Source organism: Pelodiscus sinensis, chromosome 3, assembly GCF_049634645.1.
Source record: "Pelodiscus sinensis isolate JC-2024 chromosome 3, ASM4963464v1, whole genome shotgun sequence".
In the NCBI taxonomy this organism is placed as follows: domain Eukaryota; kingdom Metazoa; phylum Chordata; order Testudines; family Trionychidae; genus Pelodiscus; species Pelodiscus sinensis.
Window position 1 is genome coordinate 124,253,221 of NC_134713.1, and position 23,863 is coordinate 124,277,083.

At 40.0% G+C, this 23,863-nt stretch overlaps 1 protein-coding gene and 1 long non-coding RNA gene across 8 annotated transcripts in view; one reads left to right on the top strand and one right to left on the bottom strand.

The window, feature by feature from the left end:
* DISC1 (DISC1 scaffold protein) overlaps positions 1 to 23,863 on the top strand; it is a 275,931-nt gene that overhangs the window by 193,211 nt on the left and 58,857 nt on the right. For all 7 annotated transcript variants that reach the window (XR_012902799.1, XR_012902798.1, XM_075924740.1 and 4 more), the window contains one exon: positions 11,996 to 12,056. Coding sequence is in view for 5 of the 7 variants with exons in the window: in XM_075924740.1 (XP_075780855.1) it covers positions 11,996 to 12,056 (61 nt within the window). In the remaining 2 variants the exon portion in view is untranslated. The remainder of the gene's footprint in view (positions 1 to 11,995; positions 12,057 to 23,863) is intronic.
* LOC142827967 (uncharacterized) overlaps positions 1,202 to 23,863 on the bottom strand; it is a 191,437-nt gene continuing 168,775 nt past the window's right edge. The window contains exon 4 of the long non-coding RNA XR_012902801.1: positions 1,202 to 2,363. This is a non-coding gene — a long non-coding RNA (uncharacterized LOC142827967). The remainder of the gene's footprint in view (positions 2,364 to 23,863) is intronic.

A 23,863-nucleotide genomic window follows, 5' to 3' on the forward strand; every position in this document is an offset into this window, starting at 1 on the left:
GGGAAAAATGTGACAAAGTAAAATTACAAAAAACAAAGATGGGTAAAGAGTTTTAGGAAGAAGAATGGGGCAAGCTGGAGAGAGACTGTACAGAAAACACGGGAAGTAATGACAGTACTGGGAATATGGGAAACACAGATGCAGCTTCATGACAAATTGGGGTCTTCAGTGCAACAAAATTAGAACTATTGGGCTCAATCAATGTGGAGTTTTTAAGCAATGAATGACTTCACTTACCATATATGTAAGAGCTAGACCCTGTGTGAAGGACAGGGTTTCCGTTTCCTTTCTCTTGTGCATTTAGTTCAGATCCTGGACATTACTGTAACAGAACACTTGTGGTTTAATTCAAATAAATGCTTTTCCATAGGTACTGAAAATGTCCACTTCCATCTAGAAGGGAATTTTGAACTGGTAATAGGGCTGCTTCTTTCATTATCTCTTCAAACCAAAATAAGTATTAAGTCTCTCTTTTTATCAGAAAGGTTACCAGCCAGCTCAAATATTTTATTATTTATTCAGGTGATAAGGAGAAACTGCATACTTATCTCTGACTCCAGTGACAGGGAATGATAGTAAGAAAAAAATACCACAATCCCTTGAAGAGTAATAGAGCTGGAAATTACACAGTATAACAGAAATTACACTGCAGTATAATAGGTTCTGTCTTTCATTATAATTATATCCTTTGTTTTATTGTACAAATGAACAAGGTAGATATAACTCATTTGGAAACTGTAATTTATGATCTTGTTATAAAAAATCTCTTCACTTGGACCCTCTTAAACCAATGTTATTAAAGCTGTCTCTATATAGAGGTCTAGCATATTATCTTTTTGCACTAAAAAGTATATATAGAAACTGGTAATATTTTATACAGTAAGTATTATTTTAAAATCAACTGACTATAAATTAATGACCGTACCTGGTAACCTGCTTTGAAGATATCTGGTTGCTAAACTGTGCTTGCCCAAATTGTACCTCTGGTACATGCTATTTAGGTAACTATGGTACATACAAGCAAGTTTGGATTTTAAAAGGGTTCTGTGTATGCACACGTTTTTGTGTCTATATCTGTTGTGCTCTGCTTTGAAACTTTAATCCATCGTCTTCTCACTTACATTCCATACCGTTTGGCTCTAGCATTTAGTGTAATCAGTAGAGACACTCTTACTTAGACATAAGGCTTTGTTGTCTCTTTAAACTGAAGTCCCACAGTGGGAATGTTTCAGGAGGAAGGTAGATAAAGACAAGGTTGTGCCTATCATCAGTGTCGGGATGGGTGGGAAGGTTCCTTGTGCATTCTGCTTCTCACATCACCTCCTGACTCATTTGCCTAGAGCTAGGAACAATCCCTAGCCCATGGAATGACTCAGTCCATGGAAACATAAACTAATGCATGTTAATTTCATATTATGTTCTTTCTAAGATCCCATTGGTCTTGGGCTGCATGCAGGGTAAGTGTGCATGTTTTGAGAATTAAAGGAATGCACATTCATTAAATGGTGATAAGATTTGTATCTACTTAATTGATATTCCACGGTTGTTTCAAATTGTCTGTTACATTGAATGTTCTTTTCCTTGTAGCTATGGGACAATATTCTACTTGCATATTATTTCTCATCTTCTCCAAGGGAAAGCCTACATCATAAAATTAAGTGGATTTAAGTTAGAGCAACCTACAGCCCCCACAGTAATTACATTGATTTTTCATATCCACATTACTCTCCTTCTTTCGGCAGGGCACAGCCTCACCCGGAGCACTTCCATCAATTTAACTGACAGTATGGCCAGCCCTATTGTTGGAGCACCAGCTGTTATTCCTGGGTGGTGGAGTTCTGGGCTGAAAGCTGTCAGGGCTGACAGCCAGAACAGTCAACTCTGACACTGCATCGACCTAACCTTCATCAATCTAAGTGTTATGCCTTGTGTGAAAGTGGAGTTATTAGGATGGAATAGTGCACAGTTTACATTGCCAGAAGCGGTATTGCAGTGTAGACACAGAGTTAGATTGATGTAAGCTGACGTCAACCTAACTCTGTAATGCAGGCCAGGCCTGAGTGATTCTGCCACTTTCCTTGCTTTAAAATAATCTGAAGTACGAATGACTCACCCACCATGTACTGCACTGAAGTGAAAACAAGTTCTTGTCATTTTCCTTTTTCAGTTGCCACAGTGCATTCTTTCTTCACCACATTTTCATCTTTACCACTTTCCAGAGTTCTTCCACTTGTGCTGGTATTCTCCTATATCTCTTTCAGTAGTCAAAAACTATGGCTGTTCCACACACATCTTCTTGGCTGCATATCTCTGCAGTGTTTGTGTTCCATAAATGAGTCTGTAATGCACAGACCCGTCTGCACCTGTAATTACATTTGGTGTAGCACAAAATTATATTTTGTCATCTTGGCTGAAGAGGAGCCACTGTGCATAGCTGGGTTCTGCCCAGATTGTACAGCCCAGATTGAATGCTGAGAAGCCACATTATGAATGGCATAAAATTCTGACCTTGGTTGGGAGAATTTCTAGAGATTGTTTTTGACATAGAGCCACTCATTTTAAATGGTGTGGTCTTCAATTTAACGACTAAGATAGTATAGTATGTTTCTGGCTCAGTTGAAGAACCACAATGAGAAGAAATCAGAATAGGCCACCAAGGCTACATCTAAAATGCTTTCTTTTGACGAAAGAAGATATGCAAATTCGGGGCGAATTTGCATATCTTCTTCCAATTGCTTTATCGGAAGAGGTTTTGTCGAAAAAGAAAGCAATTTAGATGTGGTTCTTTTGGGGGGAAAAATCCCCTTTTTGAAGGAACCCTGCACACCTAATTTTCTTAGGAAGAAGGGTTCTTTCGAAAAACGGGTTTTTTCCACGCTCGGAAGAAGATATGCAAATTAGCTCCAAATTTGCATATCTTTTGGCAGAAGAAAGCAGTCTAGATGTAGCCCAAGTGTTTCAGTAACTTTTGACAGACATACAGTATTGTGTAGCTAGTACATAATATAATAATTCCTCAGCTGTGGTCTTTTGATCACTAGCAAGCTGCAGAGCAGGCTGGTCATATGGTGTAGACAGTCATTGGTTTCCAGTCGCTTAAAGAGATGTCCAGGCTCTCCATTGTAGCCCTGTAAAATCAGCTAGAAATGAGAACAGACAACTTTGCTGGCTCTACTGCACTGAAGACCCCAATTTGTGATGAAGATGCATCTGGGTTTCCTATATTCCTAGCATTGTCAGAATATGGATCAGAATATAGATAACTTTGAGGAGGACAACTGCTTTGTATTTCTAACAGAGATGGGCTGTAGCCACATAGTTTTGATCCAGATTTGGAGTTGAATTTCTATTTCTGCAAAGGCTGTCCATCCACCTCACTATGCCACCTGAGAGATCGCATTTCAGATCTAGGTTCAGATTCAAACTTCTTCCTGTCAGTGGGCCCCAAACAGAACAGTTGTAATTGCTGAGTGCTGTTAAAATATAAACAAACATACCATAGTCCATGCTCAACAGATGCACCTATCCTGCATATGATTATCAGAGACTCCGCTTGCTTACTAGATAAGGCACTGGGATTGGGAGAGAGGAAGACCCTTCCTGATCTCCCGTGTGACTCTGGGGCTATGTCTAGACTGCAAGCCTCTTTCGAAAGAGAGCGTCTAGACTGAACGGAGAAATTTCGAAAAAGCGGCTTGCTTTTTTGAAAGAAAGCATCCAGTGAGTCTGGATGCTCTCTTTTGAAGAAGCCCTATTTACATTGAAGAGCGCCTTCTTTCGAAAGAGGAACTTTCGAAAGAAGGCGTTCTTCCTCGTAAATTGAGGTTTACCGCCATCGAAAGAAAAGCCGCGTTCTTTCGAATTAATTTCGAAAGAACGCGGCTTGAGTCTGGACGCAGGGGAAGTTTTTTCGAAAAAAGGCTACTTTTTTCGAAAAAACCCCTGAGTCTGGACACAGCCTGGGTAAGTCACTTTTCTGTGAACCTTTTAACCCACTCACCCTCTTTCTGTGTTAAGTCTGTTAAAATCATCAGCTTTTCAGGACAGCAACCTGATTGGTGATGGTGACAATTTTGCTGTTGACCAAGCCTATTCAAGAATGGTGTTCGTTTAATAGAAAGATTGTGTAATAATAATAATAATAATAAATAATGAAAAGGTACATACTCTGGAGTGGGGTGGGGGATAAGGGGTTCAGTATGCAGGCTGCCCTAGGGAGAGATGACTACCAGTCTTCCCCTGCCATCCCAGTACCAGTTTCTTTCCCCATTCCCCTGCCACTCTTCAATTCATATATGTTTGTTCAATGCCTCACATAATGGATCCCCGTTTTGTTTGTCGCCTCTAGTTACTAATGGAATATTAATAGTTATAATGGTTTAGTTTAGAAGTCTTAAATTTGTTATACAGAGTAAATAATTAAGCATAACTTTGAAAACATTAACCTACTTTGCTTTGAAAGGTATTATTTATTAATTACCCCTCCCCCAAAAAATGCTATGTGAGAAGCTACCCTATGTTTAGTTTTCTAGATTTACTAAACTCTAAAGGAAGCTTAAAATCCATATGAAGCTATGGTAATTCCATTCAATTTGAGCAATTTAATCATCACTGATTAGATAAAAAGTACCTTGTACAGTGGTACAGTGCAGTAGGTTCAGCAGGCAGTTTTTCGGAACATCTGTTTTGAGTGTCTCTCTTTATGTAGAATGTTTTATATCCCCACTTTTATGCCTTTTATGTCCTACTCTGATCAATAGATTGCCTATATTATTGTAGGTGGTGGGGCCGAGAGCACCATTTATTATTTAATTTGCTTAGTACATCCCATTGTAAGACCTTGGTTTCAGTTGGTTACATTTTGGCAAAGTTATAAGCCTTTGGGCTGAAAAATTTCATGCCAAATGTTTACCATGGTCTGAATTGTTCTGGAAAAATTCAGTCAAAACAGCTCAGCCATTTCAGTGAAAAAGGCCTGGGGGGGAAATACATTCTTTTACCATGTTAAATAATTATGGAGGCTTTTTCTGAAAATATAGAAATGCCACGCTTTGGATCGGGGACTTGAAATGTGGCTTGGTGAGACTTCGGGATTAGGATTATGCCTTTTGACATCCCAATGAAAATCCAGGAAAGTGTGACCAAGTTATAAAAAGCCTTTGATAAATCGTTGTCACATGCTCAACAGAGACTTCTTAGATTTTTAACTGCAAAATGTCCCAAAGATTCTCTCCATATTGGGTTTCAGCTTCAGGCTGAGAAGGACTGTCTCTGCAATTACAGTTCTGGGCTATTGTGCGCCATGCTGAATCCAGGATGGATATCTGAATTAAGAGCAGCAAGACTATGCCTGCTTTGCTGCTTATGACACACTTGCTGGATCCAGGCAGCATAGAGGAGGATACTGCCTGATTCAAATGCAAAGGGGACAAGACACTACCCACGGGGTCAGGAAGGGTGGCTAGGGGAGTAGATTGGGACAAGGAATCTAAGGGTATGGAAAAACTGGAACTGCAGAGTGGCAGGGGAATGGGGAAAGAAACTGGGACTGGGATGGCAGGGGAAGACTGGTAGTCATCTCTCTCTAGGGCAGCCTGCATACTGAACCCCTTATCCCCCACCCCACCCCACCCTAGAGCATGTACCTTTTCATTACTATTATTATTATTATTATTGGATGATCTTTCTATTAAACGAACACCATTCTTGAATAGGCTTGGTCAACGGCAAAATTGGCACCATCACCAATATAATATGGCCCTACTGCCACCGCAACCAAATTCACAAAACCAATATCCCTAAAGTTGAAATGGAATTCAAAAGTGATGTCGCAAAGCACATCATCGAGCCAATTACATGTCAATTTCAAGCGAATTTTGGAGACAGCTTGATGGAGCGGCGAATGCTTCCAGTCATCCATGCTTATGCGGTCACTGTCCACAGACTACAAGAGACCACGGTTTATAGAACAGTTGTGAACCTTAGCTCTCAATATTTTGCGCCAACTCAGCCATTTGTTGCGCACAGTCGAGTATGTTGGAAGGCATAGCGATTGATGAAATTGATCGAAACAAATGAATGGCCAGCAATGTTTATCAAAACACCTTAGAAAAATTACAGCATCTTCAAAGCCTTCCCCCTTTTAACTAACAAAACAATTGATCAATCACCTCAATTACTTTATTCTTGCCTTAAACAAAACTATTTTTAATAAAAAATGTAAATACCTAGTGCAAAAAACATTTTGCCTCGTGAAACGAGGTTTAAGGGATCAGTCGGCAAAGGCTTCCCCAGCTGACAGATACGTATCTAGACTGCCACGCTGTGTCGCATCAGCTGATCGGCAGCACAGCGTGGCGGCCACGTTTATTTTAATGAAGCAGGGATTATTTAAAACCCCGCCTCTTTGACTATGCTGAATAAACTAATTTACATGGCTCCATCAATGGAGCCATGTAGTCGAGACATACCCCTTGTGTTCAATAGCTGAGAAGTTGGAGAATGCACTCAGTGAAATCTCTGTTATCATGGCATACCGAGATGCGACACATTCAGCATGTGGAAAAGGCTTATTTATTGCTATGGTAATCCCTGCACCAGATTGATATTTCCTGATCTTGCTGCCAGATAGGGCCAAGTAAAAAAAAAATCCCACTTTTCTGAAGAAGTTTCCTGTGGATTTAAGGGAGTAATGAGACAGCCCTATACATGTAATAAGAGAATGAGCTAGTTAACTAGTTCCAGAAAATCCATTCATTTTCCTAGTAGTTGATTAGTTTTATCTTCTAACATATTTTTGCATAGTTTTTAATGGGGACGTTAAAGTTGCTTGTGAAGTGTATAAAGGTTGAGATGAGAGTGTGTGGAATATTATATGATGGTAGAATTTTCTGTCTAGATCAGGGATCTCAGACTCCTGGTCCATGGGCCATTCCTGGATAGAGCAGTTGTACAATCCAGCCTGGGAGTCCCTGGGTGGGGGGGGGGGGGCTTGTCTGTTTCTGTCCCCCAAACGCCACCCCTTCTCACCATCACTCCACCCTCTCCCTCCATGGCATCCTGTCCCCCAAGGGATGTAGCTTCTGGGATTACTGGGGAGGGATGCAGCAGCAGTGGAAGCCCACTGCCATGGGGAGGCTTGACCGTTTCTGCTGCGCTACACCATGGGGGGAGGAGAGGGCAGGGATTAAAAGACGGGAATAGAGAGTCTCCCCCTCCCCCCCCAAACACACCCATCCACCTCCAACTGGCTAGGACTTCTGTGCCAGATTATGCAACTGTTCTGGCTGGGGGATAGCCTGCGGGCTGGGAGTTTGAGATCCTTGATCTAGATTCCTTAATTGCCATACTGGATCAAAGCTGTGGTCCATTGAGGGCAGTGTCCTGCTATGGACACTGGCTGGTTTCAGATGCTTCAGTGGAAGAATACCTGCAGTATGTGATATTAAAATAATCTGTCCCATGGGGAAATTTCTTTTTAAATCCTATCAAGTAAAATTGATTTATAGTTTGAAACTTGAGGATTTAAAGTACTTCGAAGCATCTGCGTGTTTTCTTTTTAACTCTTATTATTGTTACTTGAAAATAACCTTTAATCCAGGAAAGAATGACAACCTTTCTAGAATATATTCTTTCTTCCATGCAATTCACCATTTTCCATTCTTAATCCCTGCCTTTTCCACAGGGGGTTATCCTTCTACCGGTTGAACCTCTGTAGTCCAGGACTGTCTATTCCGGCAACATCCGTGGTTCCCAGTGGCTAGGAACAGAGCCCACCAGTGGGGGCAGCGGAGACTATGGGGCCGGGAAGCTGGAGGGGGGGGGGGGCAGAGCTCACGCGACAGCAAAGCCCACAGCCAGCTGGGCTGCTGGGAGCTCTGCAGGGGTAGGTAGCAAAGCTGCCACGAGGCTGGCGATGGAGGTGCTGCAAGGCCTGTGGTGGAGCTGCCACGAGGCCAGCAGGGCCGTCAGGAGCTCTAACAGGGCTGCTGTACCTCACAAAGCCAGGAGGCTGGGGAGAGGAGCCCAATGGGGAAATCTTTTCTGGTCCAGCAAACTCCCTTGTCCAAGACTGGTCAGGTCCTGAAGATGCCGGACCAGCGTGGTCCAGCCTATGTTAATGTGTCCCATAGAAATGCACTGGTTAGAGTCAATGTTTCTTCCCACAAAACATGTTCTTTTGGATTTTTCCTCCTATGTCTATGGAGTGCAAAATTGGTGCTTTGCAATCTAAGATCTTTCTACTGCTGTTGTGGTTTGATAACTGAGCTTGACTTATGGTTTGAGAAGTTAAAATGCCACCTCTCGAAGTTTGACTGGCTTTGCAAGTAAAACTTCCAATACACTGAAGTTTTGGCATGGTTTTCAGAATACTGTATGATTTCAATCATTTCATTCAGCAGCCTTCCACTCTCATAGAAAAGAGCAAAGCCTTTCAGTTAGTGGTCTGCTGCTTTATTTTTTTAAAAATCTCTTTTTACATTTTAAAAGCCAAATCCTGCTGTACTTACTCAAGGACCAGTTATGCTCTGTTCCATCCACATAGGTACACTGAAGTAAATGCATTGACTGCTGCATCACTCCCCATATAACAGAGCTGAATTTTACCCTCAAACCTTTGTCAGACAAAATTCTCAATGAAGTCAGTAGCAGTTTTGTTTGAGTTGGCCCAGAAATGTAATGTAATAGGGGCATGGATCTTCACATTCTATCCTTGCCTGCAAACCCCACTACTTTTTTCAATCCTAGATACAGATTATGGATTATTCCTAACTGTACCAAACAGAATGTTTCCATTATTTTACTGGTAAATGTTGTATGGCTGTTAGAAAGGAGAATGCAAGAATACCACTGAGAGTCGGCTGCGCCTGACCCTGATTGTTTGTAAGACTTGACTCAGGCTGTCAGGCCCCAGGAGGAAGAAGAAAATGTGTTACAGTCCCAGATTATGATTTTGTGGGAAAGTCCTATTTCTGGTCTCAGCAGATACTCTGGGGTCTATTTTTCCATTAAGATTTACACTGTTTGTTTGGGTAACTCCCCTTAATTGGCAATAACAGTGAAGCATGTAAATCCCCAGAGCACTGGTCAAAAAATAGACCATTTGATTTAATTTAAAAATAAACTTCTGTATGTTTATGTTTATGCAGTATACAATTTAATAAATTATTGTCTCTTCCATCATCAAGTACTTCCTGAGCTACATTTAAGAGACTCAGGTACTGATTTTGGCTTGAGTATTTTAACACCAAATGGTGATGAGTGATTGTTATTAAATTAAAACAAAATCTAGGAATCTGCCGCTTATCCTCTATTTCCAATGGATGGTCCAAAGGTCTGAAATACTCACACACTTGTCATGGTGCTTCTTGAAATTCAAAGGAACACAAATAGAATTTTTAAATAGTTAAAAGCCTTCGGGTCACAACTCTTTCAGTTATATGCACAGTAAAGCAAGGAAGCAACATTAGTCTGCTGTAAGAGGAGAGATCCGTAGAAAGTTTGTGTTCCTCTTAATTTAGTTAAAACATTTGGCAGGGGTGTATGTGGCTTAGTGATGTGAAGATATTTTCAAATGAGTGTTAGCATTTAACCGACCCATGTTGTGCTAGTAGTGTTCTCTTGTATGTTACTTTTTGTCATTGAATAATGCTGATTTATTAAGCTGTGTGCTTCAAGGGCATTGTAAAATAACATGTAGGGGCAGGACTGAACTGTGAAAGCGAGAATTACTGTATCAGATCATGTCCAATTAAAATATGACAAGCACAGCAGGAGAAATTGGAAGAAGAGTTTATCTTTCATGAAAGAGAAGAAGTCATTATATCAGTTAGAAACAAAGTACGTGTGAAACAGATTTTCCACCCTTTCTCTCCCTCTCAGAAAAATTAATATCTGTTGACATTTATATCAGGAAGAAGTTGAAATCTCATGTTCAAGGGCATTATGGCAGTGGCAACTGAACGAAGAGCACTGCAGCCATACATACTAAAGCTATTCTTTCTCAAAGTATGTGTCAAACCAAAAGTTAAAACATTTGTAACAGACAAATAAAATAGTTTGAAAATTAGATTTTCTTTTAGCTAAAATTATACTATATGATTAAAGGAAGGCTTATAGTCTTTCTAGGTCTCTTGGGCTTCCCAGATAAATCTTTTAGGGAAAACTGGAATAAAAAGTATTTAAAAAAAATCAGATTCTGTACTTTTATAAGATTTGAAGTATAGTTTTTCCTATTATGAGTTTTGATATAAAATTCTCTTTGGTATGAGGTAGAGAAACTGTGCATTGACTTCCACTACCTCTACAATCCTTTATATAACCTATTTGTATAACATTCACTAGCACTTTGCTTGCAGAAATGCAGAATTGTAAATATAAATAGATGCAGTTTTATTTATGCATAGCTGTCCTTGATCCTTCTGGGTCATAGCATGTGGCTGTGTTGAATAGCGCCTCTTGAAGGTCAATTTGAGGCTTTTCAAGACTATCATCTGTAGAAACAATCATATCCGAGTGGCTGAGCAAAGTGAGGCCTTCACTCAACTTTATGGAATTTTTCTGTATGTTTGGATGTAACCTGATAATTTTTAACAGGACATCTGATCAATTACCAAAATTTAGGGAATCTTCTAGGCATCACTGTGAGCAGAACTCAACTGATGTAGGGAGAAATTGAAAAAACTCGAAGAAATAAAAAATTGGAGGGGGACACAGCTTCGGACACGAGTTTGTCACACCCATCATCTGTAACTGTCTGCAAATTACAGAACTTGTTGATGGCAGCTGCTAGACGTTCCAGCCAAACACCTACCCCACCTCTTTCAACTCTGTTCATCCTTCCAATGGAACTTAAAATGTTTCCCCTCACCTCACCTCCCTAATGACTTTTCTGTGAGACAGAAAAAAATTAATAGATTACAAATCGTTGGGTAGATGAAGGCGGCATGCAAGGGACCCTTTGTGTATGGAATGAGTTCAGTCTACAGAAGCAACAAAGTTTACAGCCCCGTAGCTTATTTGGAAGAATAGTCTATCAAAAGCTAGTATAGTTTCCATTATCAGTTTAAGAAATTCAGTATTCCCATGTGATGTAGAGACAGTAACTTTGGTTAGAGACAATAATGAAGAACTCTTTCCAACAACATGGAAATGTTGACCCATTGAATGCTTCTGTCCTTCAAGAAAGGATTTATATCTTTTTTGCATCTTATCCAGGCATGTGGATAGTCAAAAAAAAAGACATGTTTAGTGCAGTGTGCATTATAAGGTTGAATAATATCCATTGGAATGAAGTCTAATAATATTCCTTCTTTCATGTGGAATGAATGACATAGAGCAACCTCTTGAGATGTGAAGTTACTATGAGATCCTCACACATATCAACTAATGTCCAAGTCCCACTTATTACTAGATCTTAGAACATTGCCTGGATTGGGGGAACAATCTCAAGAAAAGAGCGTTTAAATTCAATTAAAATTGGTAGCTTGGGAAAGCTTCAGTCTTGTCCTATATGTTTCATTAAGGTTGGATTTTTTTTTTTTAAGGAATCTTGAGCATGGACTGGCACAATAGCTGAACCCATCTGGCAGGCTTCTGTCATAATGGCAGAATCTAGCTCAGTTGCTTGTGTGATGAGAAAAATCTACTCATGTCTTTTTCTTCTCTTTACCACCTGCATTACATAGCTGAGAGCAGAATTTAGCAATAATAATAATTTAAACACATTAATTTAATATGCGCTTTTGATTTTAAAGGTAGGGAAAACATTCAGATCCTAATTTTTATATAAAAATACTAGTAGAATTCACCTTCAAACTGATACATATATAATAGTGTGTGTAAGATGGAATGAAAAAAACCTAAAAAATTGAGGGACATTTTTTCACTAATCTATGTAGTACCTCTTCATCTTGATTCCTGAGTAAATAATAAGAGTAGATAAATTACATTTAAACTACTGCAACACTCTCTAACTTTGACTTTTATCTTGCAGAGACAAACGTGAAGGAAAATGCTATGAAATTCATGGAGATGCTGGAGAATAAGCTGCATAGGTAATGATGGCATGGTGGAAACATTTAAAAGAATTAAATGTTTCTTTATAAATGTAAATGTGGTTTTAGCATGTTGGAGAACTCTTCAAAACACATTTAAAAAACCCCAGCAAAACACAGAATTTAGAAAGTAAAGTTTCAAAGGGGATTTTTTGTTATTAATCTTTCTTTCCAGCATCCTGAAAAGTGCAACAAAATCTTATTTAAAAAAAAAATACAAAGACATGGAAGTCGCATAAGTTTCTATATTGTGGATCATGCTGCATCTGCTTTGCACTACTCTGCTAGTGGAAAGTGATCATGTAAACATTGTTGACTCATAGCCAGTTAGCTGATTCCCCTGGTATGAGAGTATTCTTTAGGGGTATAGATTAGTCATATACCCATGTCAGCTGATCACTGACATAGAGGGTGTGATATGGCAGGAAAGGGACATGGTCAGGATAGCACTGCATCCACCTTAGTGCAAGCTGTCCGTATGACCATGAGACAGCTCTATTTTAAGTTGCAGACTAGTCTGGCAACCTTGAGTTATGGGGAGCACAACATTGATTTAAAACCACCTGCCCCTCTGGCACTTGTACTCAAAAGTACTAGTTGGGCCAGATAACTTTTCCCATGAACTCTGTGCTCTCATGTATTAAGTATTGATCCACTTAATTTTGAATGGTTCTGAAAAATATAATGAAATTTTTCTTTCCTCTCTACCCCCCCACAAATTAATAGAAACTAAGACAACAATATAGCTGTTTTAAGTATAACCCTACTCCAAATACATATTTAAACTACCACAAGGATTAATATTTAATCTTCTTGCTACATGAAGAACTCTTGTGCCTCCCTCAAGGGTTGCCTTGCCTTTCCCAAGCTTATTACCAGGTATGATGTTGCTGTTGTAATGGAACCATCTGTTAGAATGGACTATGTTTTAAAGAATTATTTACATTCTTTTAAAAGTCTGGCTACATTCCATTGTTGATGTGTATAAAAATCTTCTTTGTTCTGCTGGACTGGAATTGAGAATACTACCCATGCAATATTTACCATATTGGCAGAGGGAAGACTCCAGGATTTTAGACCTGTTCATATGTACTTCTGAATACTAAATATTGATTATGTTAAAGCAGTAAATTTAGCAGTAAATCAAAATCATAGTGCAAAATCTTGTTTGTTTAAATTTTCATCAAGAATACAGCTTCTGAAAGAATATGGTATAGCATGGCTTAGTATAGTGTTAGCGTTTCATGGATTTATATCACTACAACAGAGCCTCCAACAAAGAGAATCATTTTCCCTTTAATAGTTAACCAGAGGGAAAATCTGTAGAGAAATGTCATTTTCATTTTCTTCAGTGGGAGGTTTTACGGTTGTGGACAGCATTGCTGCTAGCTTTGTAGTTAAATGTTGAATTGCTTTAAAAAAATTAAATATTGCATTTGAGTTCTCATGCCAACCCAAAACTTTTTTCTGCATTACTGTTCTTCTAATACTAGGGGGTTTTATGTGTTTTGTACACTCTGAGCTGTTTAATGGGTTTTGAAAGAGTATGTGTCATGCGTCTGCCTCCTACCCCTCTCTCTCATTTCTGAGACTGAAATTTGTGCTGGATTTAGCGATGCCATCATGCTGGTATTCATCCTGTTTTGTTGAAGTGTGTCATTTCTGAGAAAATATTGAAAGTTAAACCCTCCTGTGGCACTATGCTATATATTGAAAGCCCATGCTGTCAAGTTATTTCTTTATCAACAAGGGGCGAACATTTCAAACTAGTTCTAACAGACTTCAGCAATATAGTGAGTGGTAATGCAATATGTTTAAATTGCATTGATAGGTTGCATTCCTTAGTACTGTATAGAGTTTCCTATGTCTGATCCAATCTGGATTTTTTTTACTGAAACTACATTATAGGTCTTCATGTTTTATTACTTAGAGGTTTCTGTCATCATTAGGGTTGCCAGGTGTCCAGTTTTGAACTGGACAGTCCAGTATTTGAGCTTTCTGTTTGGGAAACAAATTGAGAAAATATAAATGTCTGGTATTTTCTAAATAAAATGTAATGTAGATTGTGATGTAATGTCAAGTGTGTCCAGTATTTTTGTTGGAAACCATCTGGCAACCCCTAGTCATCAGGTTTACTGAGAACTAAATACAGTAAAACTCCATAGGTCCGCGTCCAATGCTCTGGCACTTCTGATGGTCCGGCACCATTGGGAACGCAGAAGTGCTTGGGGCAGCTGGACAATTGGAGCTGCCCTGCACCCGGCTTCCCCGATTCAGCCACTGCTGAAACTGACCAGCAGCTGACTTGGGGACGCCTGGGGCAGAGCAGCTGGAGTGCTGCGGGGCGGCACTACAGGACCAACCCGGCAGCACCCCAGCTGCTCTGCCCCGGGCTTCCCAGAATCAGCCGCTGGTCAGTTTCAGGAGCGGCTGAATCGGGGCGCCTGGGGCAGAGCAGCTGGGGTGCTGCCGGGTTGGTCCCGTAGCGCCGCCCCTCGGCGCTGCGGGACCAACCCGTCAGCACCCCAGCTGCTCTGCCCTAGGTGTCCCCAAGAGCAGCTGGGGTGCTGCCGGGTTGGTCCCGCAGTGCCGAGGGGCGGCGTTACGGTACCAACCCGGCAGCACCCCAATGCTCTGTCCCAGGCATCCCCAAGAGCAACTGGGGTGCTTCCGGGTTGGTCTCTCAGCGCCAAGAGGTGGCGCTACCGGACCAACCCGGCAACACCCCAGCTGCTCTGCCGCAGGCGTCCCTGATTCAGCCGCTGCTGAAACTGACCAGCAGCGGCTGAATCGGGGACGCCTGGGGCAGAGCCAGACTATCAGAAGGGGAGGTTATGAGGGGTCTGAGGTGGCATCCCCGCCCACCCCACTCCAGACCCCTCATAGCCCCCCCCTTCTGATAGTCCGGCATATCTGATAGTCCGGCACCTCTTGGGTCCTAAAGGTGCTGGATTATCGGAAGTTTACTGTACATGTAGTTGAAGATCTGCACATACATTCCTGCAGTCATATTAGTTCATTTGTCATGCATCTTTCACAATTATACCAGCCCTCTGCTCACTGTCCATCTCACTTAGTCTAACATGGCAGACACCTGAGCATCTTCAAAAGGCTACGATTAAAAAAGGTAAACATTCAGAAAAACAGGTTCTCCCAAAAGAGGAATCTGTACCCCATTCCTCCCCCCCAATACACTCCAAAAAACTTCCTTCTGCTGTCCAAGTCCCGAGGTAGGGACTGTCTAGTGATAGATTTTTTTTTTTTTTTTTTTTAGAACTGACACTTATAAGAACAGAATAGTTCCTATCTCCAAGAACCATAGGGCTAGAAATGTGCATGTTATTCACCGGAAAGAGAAAATGCTTTGCATTTCAGTGGTATCCGCACCCTTTTCTAAATTTGGATGGGCTTCAGATATATCTTTGAAGTCATGATATAAAAAAAAACCCTTATTTTAGGCCTTTCTTGAAAATTTGTCAGGCTCTCTGAGCCCTACAAAAGTTGTACCTGTGGTAAGACAGACATCTGATTTTATAAGCAGAGAGAGTGAAAATCTTTTTTTTTTTTTTTTTTTTTTTTGAAATTCACAAAAACTTTTCTTAAGTAGCCTTTCTAAAACATGTGACATTACACAGAATATATGAAATATGATATAATGGGCTTTATCAGGATTTTTTGGCATGAGGTTCAATGCTCACTTGCAGCTTGCTTTGTGATTAATATGACCATCCTAAACTCATGACCCCCACATCTTCATGTGTTCATATCAACTCCCTCCCCTAAAAATAACTTTCCTACTTCAGTATGTCTACAACGAGTTGTTCCTGCTCTCTTTTCCTAGGAGGCAGTTCAGATCTGCTACTTTTAAGTAGGTGGCTAAGCTCCTTGCATTGTATTAAGCCAACAGAATTTCTATATCTCCTCGTGAAGTAACCAGGATGTTACTTAGCTCTCTTTTAGCAGAATACTTTAATACTAAAATGGATGAATTGGATTAACAGGTAGATTTCCCTTTAGCGTCAGTGTATATTCAGTTTTCCACAGTGGCAGAGTCAATCCCCAGAAGGGTTGCCTAAGTAAAAAGGTCTAACAGCATAGATGATGTGCTTATTTTTGGACACTTTCCAACCATGAACCGTGGAATTGTTTGTTTTGTTTCCAAAAGGAAGTATTTCCTGAAATTTAAGGTGCTAGTCAGTGTTCAGCAGGAGAAATGAAGGCCTCTTGGGGAGAAACAGAGAAGTTACTATCCCATTCCTGACTACCAGGTTCCCGCTGAGCTTTTACAAGGTGTTTGCACATTAGGAAAAAAAGGTGTGATCTTAGCTCATTTTTGCCAGCATACGGCAACAAATACTGGGTAAAATCCTAGTGAAGTCAGGACAGTTTTTAGCTTTCAGATGTGTTAGCAGCCGGTCAAGGTAAATACTATGAGGGGGCCTACTGTTTACTTAACCTCATGTTAAAATTACAACTGCCTTGTCGTATCTAGTATTTGTCACCATGTTTTTTCCTAGACTAGACAATGCCTAAGAGGCAGCTGCCAAAAGCAATGACGTTTAGTAACATGCTCCATGGCAATCCTCAGTTGACTGTCTTAGGTTTTCATTTTCTTATGTGTGAAAGCCTGGCATATCAAGGGTTCAAAGAACATCACAGAAATTGATTCATCAGATTCTACCTTAACTTATATGAATGGAATTTGCATGTGTTCACATCTCTCCTTACTTTCCAGTGGGAAGTATTGGTGGTGGAGCTATTCATGTCAAGAATGAATGCCATGTCTTCCAGTCTTGTTTGACCAATAAAAAGATGATTGTATGCTATAGTAACTGTGGGCCATAGTTGTGACCTATGTATTTACTTTATACATAGTTGCTGACCTCCCCAGACTCCTAAGAATGCTGTAGAAAGGCCTGTAGTAGAGCGCCCTAGTCATAATTCTAGCCCCACATTAATCAAGAATCCTTGTTTTTTCGACTTCTAAGTTCACCTGCAAAGTTTTCCATTGCTACTTTTCATCTTCTAGACCTGCTACAGCAGGATTTGATTATTTACCAAAACAGGAAGAGATGGGGTTAAGGCATTTTTAGAACATCATAGAACTATCCAGAACAGTAATGGGAGATTTTATCTACTCTGACATCAGATAGAAAAGGTAATACTGGAAATGTTGTATTTTGATGTAAGTTATCAGAATGTATTGAGGACAACTTTTTGTTTCAGAAAGCGGAAGAAATAACCAAGGGAACAGCCATTTTAGACTTGAGTCTAACCAGCTGAGGGGAAATGGTAGCAAATCTGAAAATGGAACACAATTCAGGTGAAAATGATCATGAAATAATAGATTTCATGATTCTAAGGAAAGGAAGGAGTGAGCGCAGCAGTATAAAGCCCATAGAATTCAGAAAAGACGACTTTAACAATCTCAAAACTGGTAGATAATGCTGCACTGGAAGAAAATCTAAGGGAAAAAGGAGTTCAGGAGAATTGGCAGTTTCTTAAGGAGACAAGACTAAAGGCACAACTGAAAACTATCCCAATGTGAAGGAAAAAATAGGAAGAATAGTAAAAGGCTCATAAAAGAACTCTACAAAAACAGAAGCCTGGATGAATTGCTAATGATGAGCACCCTAGTCATAATTCTAGCCCCACATTAATCAAGAATCCTTGTTTTTTCGACTTCTAAGTTCACCTGCAAAGTTTTCCAGTGCTACTTTTCATCTTCTAGACCTGCTACAGCAGGATTTGATTATTTACCAAATCAGGAAGAGATGGGGTTAAGGCATTTTTAGAACATCATAGAACTATCCAGAATAGTACAACCATGAAGGTACAAAATCAGAAAAGCTAAAACATAAAGAAAGTTGCACCTGGCAAGGAACATAAAAGGCAGTAAGAGGAGGTTCTTTAAATAGGTTAGGATCAAGAAAAAAATAAGGGAAGTATAGGTCCTCCATCTAGTGGGGAAGGAAAACTAGGTACTGATGACATATAGAAGTTCAGAGGGGTTTAATGTCTATTATACTTCAGTCTTCTCTAAAAGGTTAATGAGGACCGGATACTTAGCACAATAAATATTAATAAGAGGGAAGCCAAAATATGGAACAAACAAGTTTAAAGAGTATTTTGATAAGCTAGATGTATTTAAGTCATCTAAGGTGCTTAAAGAATTAGCTGAAGCAATCTTGCAGATGTTAACAATTATCTTTGGAGCATGGGTTAAGATCTCAGAGGACTTGAGAAGGGCAAACATAGTACCTGTCTTGAAAAAGGAAAGAGAGAGAATTTGGGGAATTACAGACCAGTCATCCTAACTATAAAATCAGGAAAGATTCTGGGACAAATGATTAAACAATCAATTTAGGGTTGTAAGGATTAGCTAGCATGGATTTAAGAACAAATAATTGCAAATCAACCTAATTATTTGACAGAGTTACTGGCCTAGTGCGTAGAGTGAAAGCAGTAGACATGATATATCTTAATATTAGCAAGGCTTTTGACACAGCTCCACATAAGCAAAATGTGGTCCTGATAAAATTACTGTAAGATGGATGCACATCTGGTTTACAGACCTTACTCAAAGACTCGTTATTAATGGCTCACTGGCAAACTGAGAGGCTGTATCTACAGGGGTCGTTCCTGAATCTGGAACTATTTAGTATTTTCATTAATGATTTGGTGTACCTGGGTCAGCATCCATGTCTTGTGAGCGCCCCCTTGGTCAGTGGTTTCTTAGATGGGTCTTCAATGACTCTGCCCTCCGGCTATAACACACTCAGTCTATAGATGGGATGAAACAAACCCCCTTCTGGAGTATGCAGTCTTTACCTTCTCCCAGGCCGGGTTGAGGGCCACTCCCCTAGGGCTTTTTCTCTAGAAATATTTCTTGAGCCTAGTCCACCCTGTCACACTTGGGTAATGGAGTACGGAATATGCTTCTATCATTTGCAAGAAGCTGGGAAAACAGGATTAGAATTCAAAACAATCTTGACAAATTGGAGAATCTTAATATGGCAAGATGAAATTCAGTACAAACATGTGCAAAGTACTTCATGTAAAAAGAATCAAGTGCACAGTTACAAAATGGGGAATAACTGTCTAGTCAGTTGTATTGCCAAAAAAAAAAAAAGTTCTGGAAGTTATAGTAATCACGAATCTGATTCTACAATCTGATGCAGTTATGAAAAAGGCGAATATTCTGCGGTGTATTATGAGGAGTGCTGTGCCAGAGATCCTCAAAGCAGGCCTTCCCAGCAACTGCACGCCAGGGCCCTTTGTTCTAGCAACATCTGTGGCGCTGCCAGTCTCTCCCAGATTTGAGAGGTTGAACCTGTACTTTGTAAGAGTCAGGGTGAGAAAACAACAAGGTTTATTTTTAAAAGTTCCTCTGAAGCTGCAGATCTCTAAAGATCTGCTAATTCATTTCAAACAATTATAATAAACCTTAAGTAATATCCTTAAAAATATGTAGAATATACCAGCTCTTATGATACATGATAGCAGCTTCTAGCCCTGTCAATCAATGATAACCTATAAAACCTCAAAACATTAAGCAAATATGGCATAATCAGTCCAATAATGTCGTCTTATTGATCTGCAGGACTAAGACGACAACATTCTTAGGCTGATTCTGCCATAAAATCTTTAACTTTTGCCTCATGACAACCGGGTTTTATGGCATATTAAACATTGTCTGGCACATATGTTAACATGAGACTTGCCCTGTCTATTGCCATATCTATGATAGATTTACTGTGCAGGAGCGTGTACCAAGAGAGAAAATATCTTAACGGAGCAAATCAGAAATCAAATAGAAAGTCAAGAGGTCCCAAAAATTGTAATAGTTATCTTTTCTAACACATTCAGAATGTGAAAACCAAAGCATCATGAAAAGACTAAACCTAGTATTAGCACAAACCTGAAACATAGTATTAGACCAGCTCCATCATTACTTAACTAAACTTTTTTCAAGTATGTCATCAAACTTGTCTGCTATTGTTTACGTCACCTATCCTTCAAGTTGTGTTGTTATGGACTGGCAGAGCCCAGTTCGTGATCAGTGGGGCTGTGCTCAGACAGAGGATTCATGTGGAACAACCTGCAGAATCAGATCTAAGTTGTTAAGAGTATAAACATGTAGTTCTCAGGCATTTTGTAAGTAAAGCAAATCTTAGATAGGTGCCTAAATATGGGAGCCTATCTCTAGGCATCCAGATTATCAAATTTTGGCGTTGTTGTTTTTAGACACGTGGAGTCATTCCTCTTCAGCTGGGTTTAAAAGAATTTGCTTTCAATCAAAGTGGGTTTTCATCCACAAACTTCTTACATACTTAGTGGGCAAAATTTCCCTCTCATTGTGGTTCCTCTGTATGCTGCTGCACACAAAGCCTCACAACTTTCTGATGAAGGGTTCCCTAGGTAGAGACACTGCATTGGCCAGGACCCAAAATAAGTCACCTCACAAGTTTCAGAGAAGAGCCATTCTAGGGAGCACAGATGGGCTGCAGTAATATAGAGAAATCTCCAGTCTGCATAAATAATATGGTTGCTGTTTTAGCCTCTTACATACATAACTCAGAATTGGAACTGTGCTAATGTGACTTGAAGCTACTTTTGCCCTTCCCTCCCCAATGCTTCAAGTTTTATGTGGCACCTTCAAGAGACTCAGCAAAAAATCTAACCCATTGTTTCTAAGTACACTGGTTTTGATTCACTTAACTGTTCCAAGTTAGATAAAATATACCTTACTAGTGACACATTCCCTCCCCCCTTTTTTAGTCCCAGCCACCCTAGTCATATGCCAGCTGTGAGAACATTAGCTACAAAATAGTGAACAGCAGACGCTTTATGTGCTATGATGCATGCCATGATATCTTATAGCCCACCTGGTGATGGGTTCCAACTCCCTTATCACAACTGCCTGAGGCAGGAAACCATTTTTTATACCAGTTGATATAAAGATGACATTTCTTGAGCTGAATGAATATAATGTGATTGTACAGTACTCCAAGCCTCAAAAGATTATTCTGTGACATCCATTCACCATAGAAATAGGACATTACTCTAATTCTCAGATAAAAATGTAAAATTATTTTTAAAGAATAGCGTTTTTAAAGGATAACTGGTGACAATTACATGAAGCAGTTTTACTGAATTGTTTTCTCTATTCTGCAAATGGCAAAATAAATTAATACGACTGCCAGTAAGCTGAAATATTGAAGAGAACGTGTTTTGCCATTATTTGGTAACAATACACAACCCTGTAACCTTGCAAATGCATACAAAACCTTTTTTTAATTGATTCTCACTTGCTATTTGTCTTGCTTTTTTCCATTCTGCAGTGTTTGTTTTATCTTAATAGTGACTTTTGGCAACGTGTGGACCCACAGTATAGGCAATGATAGCAGTCTTTCTTTGGAGCAATGCTGTGCTCATTTGTGTAGCTGCTTGCTTAATGGAGCATGAAGTGTGTGTGTTTTAGGATAACTTGTACTCATATTTAATAAAGGAGCAACAGTCTAACAGAGCATGTACACAATCAGGTGAATCATCTCCAAGTGCTTAGTTGGTCTTTAAGATGTTCACCTTCCCTCCCTGTGCCTGTCAATTGATCCTTCTCACAAGAGTCTCCTCAGACAGGAGATACATTAAGACAGATCTCTCCCTCAGACAATAGGGATGTTAAATTTTGATTAATCAGCTAATCGAATAGTTGGTGGAATTTCCATCAACTACTTGATTAGTTGATAAGGGAGGCACTCGCTATCCTGCTGCGCCTTTCCCTTTCAAACGTACAAGAGCCGCCTGCGGCTCCTGTACATTTCAGAGACACACACACAGCGGGTTCCTGCTGCTTCTCTCCCTTTGAAATGCACAGGAGCTGCCTTCGGCTCTTGTACATTTTAAAGGAAGAGGAGCAGCAGTTGGACCAGTGTGAGCCGGACTGTTTCAATCCACACTCATGCCGTTTCCCCACTGCCCTCTGCCTCCTTTGTCCCCTGTGGAGACGGTGCTAGGGGGAACCAACTTTTAAGCTAGCACCAACTTTTCTCTGGTAGAAGCAAGGGGGGGGGCAGCGACTAGTCGAATTCCTACTAGACTACTCAGTAAGCTTTTGCTTATCTGGTAGTCGACTAGTGGCTTACATCCCTAGTGCAGTCCCTTCTAACCCTAGAGGTGATTGAATCTGTAAGTCTTTCATGGGATGATGCCATGTAGTGACTTTCCCCAGGCTCCTCACCCATCCTGCCCAGCCTTACCCAAATAGCACATGGAGCCTGAGGGAGGAAGGGAATGATTTTACTCTGGCTCCTCTTCCAACTTCATGCCTTATGTGTTTGCTCAGAACTGTTGGACCAATACTCCGAATACCTTTCATCTCTGTGCATAGATGAGGAGGGAACAGTACATGTTCCTTTGTTATTGAATATGATTTTTATCTTACCAGTGTCCCCTATGTGATGTAAAACATTTAAGGATCACAACTGGACAAAGTAAAGATTTAGATTATAAACTCACTCCTTTTGTTACAAAGAGCGGTGGGATCTGTCTGCTACAGGGAGAAATATTGCATGGAATAGAAGATGCTCATTTATTCTGGTAATAGGAAACATATAGTTACCTAGAGCATATCAGAAAAAATGTGAGAGGGGCTGTGGGTAGAGGATACGTATTTGGAAAGCAAGCTGATTTCCTAGACTACAGAATTTTTTAATTATCAGATGTTCTCATCTTCATTGAGACAATCCCTCTGTGTTTTGTAAATGTCCTGTTGCTTGGGGGTCTAGTTATGATAAATTAGAGCTGCATTGCTTTCCATCATACTGAGAATTTTAAAAAAAAAATCTCAAAACATCATTGAAATCATTACACTGCCTATGTACATGTTCTGTCATTTTATATGCCACAGAATATGGCCTTGATAAAATCTACTGAAATGCAGATGGGCATCATGTAGCAGAGCTGGATTTGAGAATTCTGAAAGTGGCAAGCTGAGCAGTCTCATTAGCAAGCCAGTAACACTGCTGTTTTATGGTATTGCTGATCTTAGAGCTCAGAAAGAAACTGAAAGACTTGGGTGTGCTGGTGCATGTACAGAGCCCTTTTTTATGCACATTGTAAGTAGGAAATACATTATGCCTATGGCCCTACTTAATTTACGATATTGCGGATCCTGCAATGTTAGACTTCACCACAATTTTCATTTTAATTTGCTCACTTTCCAGAGTCCATAATTTTGATACATTTTGAGGTTTGCATCCCAAACCTTTCCCCCTATTAGTACAGTAGAATCCCATTTATTCAAGCTGACAGCGACTGGGACTCAGGCTGTCAGCCCTGTGCATAAACAACTGTAATATAGTTGCAGCAAAATATCTGGCTATAAAAAAAAATTAGAAGGCATAACAAAATAGTTGTGTTTATGTTGTTTCAGCAATTTTTTCTTAAGCAAATACGTCTTCTCTGGCTTTTCAAAATTACTACAATTAATTAAGGCCCCTTATTACTTCTCTGTGATTTTCCATACCTTGTCTACAACTCAGCTGCAATTATTTGACAATCCTCCTGCAATTCAAGTAAGACCTTAGTTATGCTTTGTGTGCTTTTCATATCTACACTGCTATTTTTAGTGTGGAATGCATATAAATATTTTTTAAAAACACATACCAGAGGCCCAAAGCTACAAACTATTACTTGTCTGAATAGTTCCTCCCCACCTGAAGAGAGCCACTGATGTCAGTGGGACTGCTAGTGTCAGTGACTAAGGTTTTCAGGGTTATGCCTGTATAGCTGTCTTTTATATT